Consider the following 12,660-nt stretch of genomic DNA (forward strand, 5'->3'; position numbering starts at 1 on the left):
AGGGTGGTTCATGACAGGTGCTCTTGGAGGTCACTGATTCATAGGGTCGCCATAAGTCATGATCGACTTGGAGGCACATAACAACAACAACAAATTATTATATATTACTGTTACTGGTTTTTGGTTGTTGCTAAAAATCTGCTGAATGGCATTTTATTGTTTACTTTTTAACATTTGTGCACTACAAATGGGGATGGGATGGCTTCTGGTTGAAAAGGAGGAGTATTCTTGCAATCTGCATGCTGCATGAGACTTCTGGGTTGCCAAGGCTTGGTTTAAATGTTAAAAATCTGTCCTGTCTTTGCCTAGTCACTTATTTGCATCTTGTAAGCCTCACCCCAGCAAATAGCCATAGGGACCCATAGTTGGAAAATATACACTGTGACCCTGAACTTGTACATGGGTACTCCAGCCTGATGATTCTTATGCTCTACTAGTCCAATGTCATTTTAGGTGAACCAAGACAAAAAATGGGGTCTATCGCTTACCTAAGTGTCTTCCTGGCCAGTTTCCTGGTTTCCAGCCCCTTTGTGGGAGGTAAGTTTCTTCTGAGTCCTTCAGTGCTAACAGAGCTGGTGTTGTGGCAGTTCTCTTGTGTCGCAGAGTTAAAAAATATTTATTTATTCATTTTTTAATCCTGATTTTCTGACAACCCCCCACCCCCACAAAACTAATTCCCATTACAGACCCATTAAAAAGAAAGAAAAAAGACTATCTAGAAGGCATGGCACAAAAGGAAAAGGGACAAGGGAGAGAAGATAATATTTGACTTTCCTTGGGTTTGCACATAAAAGCAAAGAATTGTATCAGACTATGTGTGTGGGTGTGTGCAAATTTTCCTCCAAAGCATTTTTTTTTCAGGAATGGTGTGTGTGTGTGTGTGTGTGTGTGTGTGTGTGACTTCTGCAAAGTAAGTTTCCATTGAGGAGCAGCCATTGGAACCTTATGGTGTATTTCAACAATCTTTGCAAATGTAGAGGTTGAGCTGGCATTGCAGGGGCATGGAAGTAAGAACATGGGAAGGTAGTACTAGGAAGACAGGATCATAGGAAGTTGCCTTGATCTGAGTCAGAGTACTGTTCCATCTAGCTCAGTATTGTCTACACTGAATGGCAGTGGCTTGCCAGGTTTCAGGCACAGGCATCTCCCGACCTTTTCTGGAGAGTCTGGGACTTGAACCTGGGACCTTCTGCGTGCAAAGCAGATGCTCTGCCACTGAGCTACAGCCCTTCCCCATGCTCGTCTCAAAGCATTGCCAAGTCATTCCTCCCCCAAATCCAAATGGCTGCATTCCAGCATTCCTCCTCTTGAGATTGGGCAAACAGTTATGACAATCTACAGTCCAAGCTGGCTTCAGAGCTGTCAAATAGCCTTATTGGTCAAAAAGCCATATTAGTGTCATTGTGGGGGAGGGGGCACTTGTAAAAATGCGACAACATGGTTATTACAATAAAACCAAATTTTGTGGCAATAATTCTCACTCTTGCTCTATATTTTCTGATTCATTGGGAGATCCGTGGGAGAATTTAGAATAAATTACAATGCTCTGGCACAGAGGTGGGGAAACGCCAGCCTGTGGGCATAATTAGCCTTGGGATGGGTCCCAATTTGGCCCACAAGGCCATTTCCCCCAATCAATGCCCAGCTACCTTACACCTGATATCCTATGTGACATCAGGTATGGGACTTTTAGGACATAGCGCCAAAGGAACAATTGGAAGCTTGAAGAGAGTTCCCAATTGCTCGATTGCAAGCTGGGCTCACTGAGTGCAAATTAGCTGATCAAAGCTGACTGTGAGCTCCACTGGGAACAGTTGCACTAGAGAGTTCCCCGTCGAGAACATCCTAGTGCAGCCGAGGAATCGCAGGACATCGCAAGTGAGCACTGTGACGCCCCTTCCCTGGCTCTCCCTGTCAGGTTACTACCTGCTCGTGGCTACTGCCTGTCACTAGGCACCACCAGGGACTCCACTGTTGGTTTGTGTGCGTTGTTGTGTGAAACAGCATACATTACGTTGGAGTTAAGTTGAGCAAGAAAACGTCTTCAGAGCATGTTAAGAGTCTTTATTGAAAGACATTAAGGCCAGAGGCTTAAGAGTAAATACATGTAGAGATTCTTCAGTCACCCCCCTTCTGGTACATCTCTCTCCATAGATAAACACAAAAGACAGCCTCTCAGCTCAGACGCATAATTCAGAAGAGCAACAACTCACATAGACTCTGTTACAACTTTCCCAGCTGTTATCAGATGGCTACCATAGCAACGACCCTGGCAGTCCGTTCCCAGACAGAACATAGACATAACTCCCCCTTAACCACAGTTACGTCTTCACACTTGCAGGCTTCATGGAAAACTACTAGAGACAGTAATGCCTACTGGTCACCAGCCCAACAGTCTCCCTTTTTTCCATTAAGACTGCAAAATACACATGAAATACATCTCCATAATACATAGTCATACAGTCATACATTTTCAGTTCAGTACAGTTCAAAATTACATCTCAGTACAGTTCAAAACTTTATTCACTCAAACTTTGGTTCATTCCAAGCCTTGTCACCAGTTTGCCAAATTTCTCCTCACACAAAGGCTTGGTCATTATGTCAGCCACCATGTTGTTAGTGTCACAAAATTTTAGGTTAACAAACCCCTGCTGCACACAATCCCTTACGTGAAAGTATCTGACACTAATATGTTTTGTTCTCTTGGTATGAGCTTCTGATGTGGCTATCTTAATGCAGGTCTGATTGTCTTCATATACAGTAATCGGAAATTGCATATCAATGCCTATCTCCTGCATGAGCATTGCGAACCATTGTAGCTCATTACAGGCCTGTGATAGGGCCACATACTCGGCTTCTGCACTTGATGTTGCAACCACATTTTGTTTCTTGCTGCTCCAGTCAATGCATGACCCGTGCCACATCACAACTATGCCAGAGGTTGACTTACGACTGCTCAGCTCCCCTGCATGATCTGCATCCACAAAACATTCGAGACCTCCTGTCTTTGCTCCTGACAAAACCAGACTCTTTGTCTTCGTGCCTTTCAGATAACGCACTATCCTTTTAATCTCTTGCCAGTCAGCCTCTGAAGGATGCTCTACCTTCCGGCTTAAAATACTGACTGCATTACATATGTCTGGGCGAGACACCTTCACCAAATATTGCAATTTCCCTATTATGCGCCTGTACTTCTCAGGATCTGTACAAGGCATCTCCTGCACATTCTGTTGGAAAGCCACAACCATTGGAGTCTTCACAACATTGCATTCTGTCATGTTGCATTCTTCTATGATCTGATTTATTTTACTTTCCTGACTCAATGTTATGCTTCCGTCTTCTGCACGCACAATATCCATGCCTAAATAGTGTGTGACAGGCCCCAAATTCTTTGTGTCCACCTGCCTGCCCAGTTGCTCATTAAATTCTTGTTCCTCTTGCTGCTCATGATAAAAATACATGATGTCATCAACGTAAACTGCACAGAACGTGGTTTTCATCCCCTGTCTCTTTATATACACACATGGATCTGCCTTGCATCTTTGGAATCCCATTCCATGCAACACTCTGTCCAATTTCTCATTCCAGCAGCGTGCACTTTGCCGCAGTCCATATATTGATTTATGCAGTTTACACACGAACCCTTCCTTTGACACAGAACCTGGAGGCAGTTCCATATATATCTCCTCTCTTAAATCACCATGTAGGAATGCCGTCCCTATATCGTAGTGATTTACACTCATGTTCTGCATCGCTGCCAGCTTCAGCAGCACACGAATGGACTCATGTTTCACAACCGGGGCGAAAACAGCATCATAATCTGTCCCATGCTGGGTGAATCCCTTGGCAACCAAACGTGCCCTGTACCTCTGTACTTCCCCGGAACTTGCTTTCTTCTTCTTAAACACCCATCTGCAACCTATGGCCTTTTTACCCATGGGTAACTTTACTAATGTCCATGTGCCATTCTTTTGCATGGCTTGTAATTCTTCTTGCATGGCCTGCTGCCATTTGTGCTGCTCTGCCTCAGGCATCCGCCTGATTGCTTGAAATGATGCTGGCTCTTCTAGTTCTCTGTGAACTTCCTCCATCTGGGCAGTGAATACTGACGGCATGCCTTTTACGGCTGTCTGTTTACAGCCCTGACCGTCATTCCCTTTCCGCCCCATTGAACTCAAGGCATCAGCACACTTCACACCCATGGACATTTTAAACTGTGAATCATTAAGGCTTCCCTGCAAACACACTTGATCTCCCCTCATTATAAAACATTGGTCTTTGTGGAACAAGATTGAATAATTACAACTCACCAGTTTGCTAACTGATAAAATATTATGAGCCAATTCCAGAACAAACAAACAGTCTGTCATTAGTCCAAGCTTGTCAAACTTAATCAGACCTTTAGCTTTTACAGATTTCCGTGATCCATCAGCAAGTAAAACAAAGTCTTTCACTTCTTCTGAAATGTAAAACAAACGTCTGTCTTTAATTAATATATGGCTTGCTCCGCTGTCGACAATAAAGTTAATTTGTTCCAAGTCTTTAGACTTCTGTTTACAAACAAAGTTCACACGTCCCTGCTTCAAGCCTCCGTCCCTGGAGTTTCGCTTGATTGCACAATCTTTACGGAGATGCCCACGGGCCCCACAGGCAAAACAAGACTTCAGCCGCTGCTGCTCCCACTTGTTTTCCTGTCTGCTTTCGGCAGCCTGCTCTGGTTTGGCACATTTCTCCTCCTTGTTTCTGACAGCTTCCACCGGCTGGGCTCTCTGCGCCTCCTGCCTCCGCTGCCATTCCTGGGGCAATTCCTGCAACGCGTCCCACATCTTTTTAGCCGACGGCTCATCTCTCACAAACATCAGTTGAGAATCCAATAGAGCCAAGATTATAAACGCCTGCACCCTCTGGTCTCGACGCTTCCAGGCCGCGGTCGGTACCGCCGGGGTTTTTTCCTCAATCACGTCCCATAAATCCTCTGTTATCAGCAAAGCCCTCATCCTCGGCTTCCAGCTGGCAAAATTCTTTTCATTAAGTTGTTCCATCGGCAAGCCTCCCCCAGACAGGTTTACAACCATGTTGCTCACCTCCGTCTGGTTCAATCAATCAAGCTGCCCTCTCTGGAACTCCGTCTGCCGTTCAGACCAGCAACTTACTCCGGTGTAATGCACTGTGGAGCGTAACCATCCTCTGCTACCACTGTTGGTTTGTGTGCGTTGTTGTGTGAAACAGCATACATTACGTTGGAGTTAAGTTGAGCAAGAAAACGTCTTCAGAGCATGTTAAGAGTCTTTATTGAAAGACATTAAGGCCAGAGGCTTAAGAGTAAATACATGTAGAGATTCTTCAGTCACCCCCCTTCTGGTACATCTCTCTCCATAGATAAACACAAAAGACAGCCTCTCAGCTCAGACGCATAATTCAGAAGAGCAACAACTCACATAGACTCTGTTACAACTTTCCCAGCTGTTATCAGATGGCTACCATAGCAACGACCCTGGCAGTCCGTTCCCAGACAGAACATAGACATAACTCCCCCTTAACCACAGTTACGTCTTCACACTTGCAGGCTTCATGGAAAACTACTAGAGACAGTAATGCCTACTGGTCACCAGCCCAACATCCACCAGTCCGGACCGTCCTTTTTTATGGTTTTTCTCCCCGCTCTAGCACAGATCTCAACAGATCCCCCTGCTAGGCAGCACCACCAGTCACATCCTATAACCAGTATTCCCAGAGACTCTGCCTGAGTCTCTCTATCAGGTTACCTCTGTGACTGAGTGCTTAAGCTGTCCCACTCCCTTTGTATCAATGCAGATAATTCTGGTTTGCTCTGAATACTTGTGGTGTTATTCTTCCCTTCCCCGCTGCCACCATTTGTCACTCTTCGGCCTTGATATTTACCTTACCCTCCCTTCTGGTCTGTGAAACCCCAGCCAAGGATCAGGCCTTTGGTAAACCAAATATATTTATTAAATAACAAAGATAACAAGATTACTTTAAAATGCACTTAAGCATATGGTTTCATCTATTCCTGAGGTACTGGTCTTAGTATTAATCCGAACTCCACACTCTCCTCTCATAAACCCACCAAAACAACCCACTAACATCCACCTCACATCCACCTTCCACCTCACATCCACCCAGATTTACCTGACATCCTTCCATTTATACTGTCAGCCATTTTAAACATTCAGCCAATCATCCAGCATTCTACTGCCCATTCACTCCCCCCTCCTCTTTCATTCCACTTACCATGTATCTCCTATACAAACAGCACTTACCATATATACACTAATAGAGGAACATCACAAGGACGATCACAGTGGTGTTTGCAAGGTCGCCAGGCTTTGCAAGCACTGACAATCACCTGATCAGTACCACTTGATTTCAAACTGTGTGGGCAAAAGAAAACACTTTGTCTGACATCATCACAGTGATGTCAGGTGACTGACAAATGAATGGCCCCACCCATCTGTCAAAATGGCCTGGCAGGGGTTGGGGGGTCAGGATCCAGCCCACTGGCTGGCTCCAGTTCCCTACCCTGCCCTGGGTTAGAGTGTTGGAATAGGACCTGGGAGATCAGGGTTCAAATCCCCACTCAGCTGAGAAGCTCACTAGGTGATCTTGGGCTCGTTGCCATTCCTTACCATAACCTACCTCACAGGGTTGTTGTTAGGATAATGTGGGGGAACGGAGCGAACCATGCATGCTTTCTTGAGCTTATTGGAGCAAAGGATGTGAATGTAAGAATATAAAACAAGAAAACTTCTCCTTCCTTATCCTAGTCTTATTCTCCCTTCTTTCTGTTTATCTGTCTCTCTCTACTGAGCAGTGAAGGCTGACACCTGTGCCAGGGAGTGGCTGCAATACCAGGGCAACTGCTATGGATATTTTGAGAGTAAGATGACATGGGAAGAAGCTGAGGTAAGAGACTGGAGGGAGGTGAGGCCTTGTGTTAGGTAGACGTAACCAGTAATGTAGTGGCAAATTCAGAGGTTCAGGGTCCCTTCATGATAGTCAAAGCCACACACCCTTTTTTGTTGCTGGGTTGAGAATGAGATCCTTGTTAAGGCCTTGTCCCACAACAACAGATGTCCCTAGGAACCAATAAGCATGAAGGATGAGAGTGTTAGCTACTGAAAGGAGTCTTCTCAGTGGCTGACTCGCCTCCTTTCACTCTGATGGCTCCAATCAGCAGAAAAGGACAAGGAAGCCTTTCAGAAGGCTCTTCTCAGTGGCTAACATGCTTCCCTTTCATGCTGATTGGCTCATAGGATGCTGGGGACATTGGGACTCTGCTCCCCCAAAAGTAAGGATTCTAAGACCCCCCTGAGACCCCGGACTACACACCTAGACATAACAGAGATCACTGTTGGGTAAAAACCTCAAAGACGTTTGATGCTCCCCTGCCCCATTTGTCTTTCTCTCCCTCCCATCAGGGTTGGCAACCTGAAGACAGTGGTGGCTGATTTTTTAGGACAAATGGGGCACTGCCCCACCAAGCTCAGTCAACCCTCAGCCAGCCCCAGCTTGCCTATCTCTTTACTCATAAACAGTCCAGGGGGAGGCTTCCTCCTTCTTGTCAAGGATTATTTTATTTTATTGAAGGCATTCATATATGCCACTTAATCATTCACATTTCTAAGTGGTGTCCATAAAAATAAGCCCTACAGAGAATTAAAACAATAAATTTTATTATTATTATTATTATTATTATTAAAAACAACAACAACGACAACAACAATATATCCCGCCTTTTCCACAGAACTGGGACTCAATGTGGCTCACAAAAATTAAAACAAAAACAGTTTAAACATAGAGAAATAAAACTGGATTAGAATTAAAATGTAATTATACTATTTAAAACATAGCGATTAAAAAAAAAACACACAAAATGATAATCAGTAAAACAACACCCTGTGAATCGGCCCTTGCAGTCAGTTCCCAAAAGCCTGTCAGAATAGAAAAGTCTTCACCAGTTGATGCAAGGAGAACATGGAGGGAGCCATCATAAATCAAACACTACCTTGAAATGCCTGCTGGAACAGGAAAGTCTGAGTTGTGCACCTGAAGTTCAGCAAAGAGGGTGCCTGTCTAATCACAGCTGGGAGGGAATTCCATAGACTTTGGGCCCACGACATTGAATGCACAGTGTCTAGTAGTTATGAGCCATGCATCTGAGCCATGCATCTCCTAATTTTATCATCACAAGAACCCTATGAGGTAGGATAGGCTAAGAGATAGTGGCTGCTGCAAAGTCATCCGCTAGGCTTTATGTCTGAGTGGGAATTTGAACCCTGGTCTCCTGGGCCCTAGTCTAGCACTCTAACCACTATGCAACACTGTCTTTGGAAGGGAACAGTGGTATTAGAAGCCTTTCCCACCTTTGTCCTTGCCCAGATTGAATGCCAAAGCTACCACCGCGGGGCACACCTTGCCTCTATTCTCACCCTTGCGGAGACTCTTGTGGTGGCCGATCACATCTTTGCTTACCAGACTGAACCCAGCAATGTGTGGATTGGACTGCATGATGTCCGGCATGTAAGTATCTGGAATCTGCTACGTTTCTGCTCAGCCAGTGTGTCTAGGTATATAGCAATGCACATTTCTGTGCATTAATGTGCAGTGTGTTATGTGATGCAGAACTGGATCGTGAGAGTCTCAGGATTCATTCCTGAAGCAATAGGGAACCAGCAGATCAGGATTGGCCTAAGACATTTGCTCCCTGAGGTAGTGTTCAAGGCTGGCCAAGTTATTTCGGTAAGAAAATTTGCACAGCTCCTGGAAAAACCCAGAATGAGTTCAACTGCCCCACTGACATGGAACCACCAGCCTCACTGCCTTGGAGTAACAATACAACAACAATGCTAAATTAAATTAACTACATTGGAAGCTGCCTTGTACTGAGTCAGGCCATTGGTCTATCTAGCTCAATACTATCTAAGCTGACTGGCCGGTGATCTCCAGGATTTCAGAAGAGGGACATTTCCAGCCCTACCTGGAGATGCTGTGGATTGATTCTGACACATTCGGCAAGCAAAGCAGTTGTTTTCCCCTGAACTATGGCCTGCCTTCAATTTGCTGCCCTTTTACAACACCCAACATCTGCTGCCTGAGGTGGCCGCTTCACTCTGCCTATTGGTAGGACCTGCCTTGCAACAGATCCACAATCAAGGCTTTTCTTTTATCTCCACAATGCTTATCTCTGTGTTCCTTTCCCTCGTCACCCTGCAGAATGGAAAGTGGAGGTGGTCGGACGAGTCGACCTACAACTACAAAGCGTGGATGCTGGGGGCACCCAAGAAGCTGGGGAAAAATGAGTATTGCGTTGAGCTGCTGCGTTCCGTGAGTGGGGCGGCCATTCCTGATGCTGATGAACCTCAGCAGCTGGAAGAAAGAGTCCTCATTAAGCGTTCAGGTGAACAGTCTGGGGGGGGGGCTGCCAGGAGGGAAGCCATCCTATTTGAAGCATCCCCATATACCCTACACTGTGGTACAGGCAGAGCTTAGAAAAGTTACTTTTTAAAACTACAACTCCCATCAGCCCCAGCCAGCATGGCCACGGGATTGGGCTGATGGGACTTGTAGTTCAAAAAAGTAACTTTTCCAAGCTCTGGCATGGCACCTGTGTTCACCGTACCCCCAATGACACCTGTGAATAAACACAGTAAATAAACCCTCAAAATCCCAGAATACATGAACGACTGTTTACCCTTCCTGCTCAGCTCCTGTTTGCCTTGGCTGAGCCTCTCCTATGTTGAACACAGCTCCTTAAACATGCTTACATTTCTTTGGATGCCAAGATTGGACCCCCCATCCTCTATTCTGTTCTGAACAGAGGAGAGGTGTAAAGCACTTCTCTCTGTGAGCGAGTGCGGCGGTGGCTGATATAGGTGCCTTTTCCTCATTAATGGAGCAGCTGATGGGGGGACATGCCTGCACCTTTTGTGTTCCTGTCTCTTTTTCTGCTCTTTTAGATGTGGCAGCCATTTTGAGTTATACCAGGGCCTACGGCAGCCATTTTGTCTTATGATACTTTCCCCCCATGGCAGTCATTTTGTGACTGGAGCCCACAGCACTTTCTCAAAAATTCCTTTATCAAAATGTGTCCCCTGGCCCAAGGATGTTGGTGACCCCTGCTGTAGTAGATGTACAACAAACAGCACCGCTTCCTGTCATAACTCTGACCCTGATGACCAGCCAGGACATAGATGGTGAGGAACTGCCTTGACTGGGAAGGCCAAATGTGCAAGACAGAGAGGTACTGAACTGAGACCCTAACACCAAGCTTAAGCTGGAGCTTCACAGCCAGGAATAACTGAGGTTGGAGCCCCCTCAACTGGGGTCTCTGGAGGCAGCCCAATTTCTGCTTGAACCAGTTTCCCCTGAGGAGCTGAACCCCATTACACTAGGCATTTCACATTCCCAATGCCTGCGCACCAGCATAATCACTGCACATAGTCAGAAAGCTAGGTTCTAGGCACAGGCTCTCTACTCTTTAGGAAAGGGGGAAAGCCTAGGAGGTGGTGTTGTTGTTGTTATGTGCGTTCAAGTTGATTATGACTAATGGTGACCCTATGAATCAGTGACCTCCAAGAGCATCTGTCATGAACCACCCTGTTCAGATCTTGTAAGTTTAGCTCTGTGGCTTCCTTTATGGAATCAATCCATCTCTTGTTTGGCCTTCCTCTTTTTCTACTCCCTTCTGTTTTTCCCAGCATTATGGTCTTTTCTAGTGAATCATGTCTTCTCATGATGTGTCCAAAGCATGATAACCTCAGTTTCATCATTTTAGCTTCTAGTGACAGTTCTTGTTTAATATGTTCTAACACCCAATTATTTGTCCTTTTCGCAGTCCATGGTATGTGCAAAGCTCTCCTCTAACACCACATTTCAAATGAGTTGATTTTTCTCTTATCTGCTTTTTCCACTGTCCAGCTTTCACATCCATACATAGGGAGGTGTAGTATGGCCTTAGAGATCTGAAAAGCCTCAAATGAACACCAGACAAGCTTGGAGCTAGTTGTCTGCTTGGAGTTGTCCAAGGTCCTGAGATTCCAGCGTGACTTTACATTCTGTCCGCTTCATTAAATCACCCTAGAGCAGCCTTTCCCAACCAGTGTGCCTCCAGATGTTACTACTGTACTGTACTGCCTTCAAGTAGATTTCCGACTTAGGGCAACCCTATGAATAGGGTTTTCATGGTAAGTGGTATTCAGAGGTGGTTTACCATTGCCTTCCTCTGAGGCTGAGAGGCAGTGACTGGCCCAAGGTCACCCAGTGAGTTTCATGGCTGTGTGGGGATTTGAACCCTGGTCTCCCAGGTTGTAGTCCAGCACCTTAAACACTACGCCACATTGCTGGACTACAATTCCCATCTTTCCTGACCATTGGCAATGTTGGCTGAGGCTGATGAGAGTTGTGGTCCAGCAACATCTGGAGGCACACTTGTTGGGAAAGGCTGCCCTAGAGTGTCTGTCGGAGCCCATGAGTCCCTGCTCAAGTAGGGACAGGACACTCCTATCCATTTTACTTTTTCACACAACACATAGTTAAACTATGAAATTCATTCCCATAAACGGCAATGACGGCCACCAACTTGGATGGCTTTAAAAGGGGATTAGCTAAACTCATGGAGGATAAGGCTATTTTCTGTCTCCATTGTAGGAGGCAGTTTGTCTTTGAATACCAGTTGTTAGGAATCACTAGTGGGGAGAGCACTGTTGTATTCAGGCCCTGCTTTCAGCTTCCCAGAGACATTTGGCTGGCCACAGTGGGAACAGAATGCTGGACTGGGTTGGCCTTTGGCCTGATCCAGTAGGGCTTTTCTTATATTTTTCTGTTCTTATGCCTTGCTTTCGTACCTGTTCACTTGCTTTACACAGAGAAAAAGTGTGGTCCCCAGATGGAAAAATCCACTGATTGGATTTGGGTGGCAGAATAATTTTATATTTTGAACTAGGGGGTAGAGCTACCTGTTGTTTAGGGTGGGCCTCTTGTCTCTTTTTGAATGTACCCGCCTTGTTTAGTTCTGCTCCCAAAGCTGTTCCAGTTCCATAAACAGGTGCTTGTTTCTTCCCATAGATTTCACAAAATGGAATGATGCAGCATGCCACAAACAAAACGCCTACATCTGTAAGCACGAACTGTAGAGAGGGCATTGGCTCAACCATTCCTGCAAGGCACATGGAATTCAAGTGAACAGGACTCTTCTGCAACTCCAGCACATCTTGGATGCTTGCCTTTGTAAAATGGAAGGCTCACTGAAACAACCTACACAGACCTCACTAAACCCTAATGACACTCTCCCATTTCAAAACAGCTACTGGGCATGTATCTACATTAGAGGCTTAAAATGGTTTAACAATAATTCCCTGTCCTGACAGGAACCCTAAGTCCTGTAGTTCTTTGCGAGAGAAGAGACTAGGGCTACCTAATACCTCCTGCTGGGAGGAAGGGCGGGATATAAATTAAATAAATAAATAAATAAACTACAGCTATAAATCATCAAACTACAGCTCTCAAGATTCTTTGGGGACAGCAGTGACAGTGGGAGTGGAATAAAACCTGTATAAGTTCTTAATGCTGATATGCCCTCTGAAGTTAAGCCTTACATTTTGTCCACACAAACTTCAGTAGATGTAGCACCAATAAATGCTA

General features: G+C 45.4%; 1 protein-coding gene across 1 annotated transcript; it reads left to right on the forward strand.

Annotated features, from left to right (window-relative positions):
• The first annotated feature begins 470 nt into the window (after window positions 1-470).
• On the forward strand, window positions 471-12,152 carry LOC133366424 (regenerating islet-derived protein 4-like). The gene is made up of 5 exons (XM_061589494.1): window positions 471-537; window positions 6,830-6,924; window positions 8,401-8,541; window positions 9,235-9,349; window positions 12,085-12,152. The coding sequence occupies exons 1-5, from the start codon at window positions 471-473 to the stop codon at window positions 12,150-12,152; spliced, it is 486 nt and encodes a 161-aa protein (XP_061445478.1).
• Window positions 12,153-12,660: the final 508 nt, after the last annotated feature.

Source organism: Rhineura floridana, chromosome 11 (assembly GCF_030035675.1).
Source record: "Rhineura floridana isolate rRhiFlo1 chromosome 11, rRhiFlo1.hap2, whole genome shotgun sequence".
NCBI lineage: Eukaryota > Metazoa > Chordata > Lepidosauria > Squamata > Rhineuridae > Rhineura > Rhineura floridana.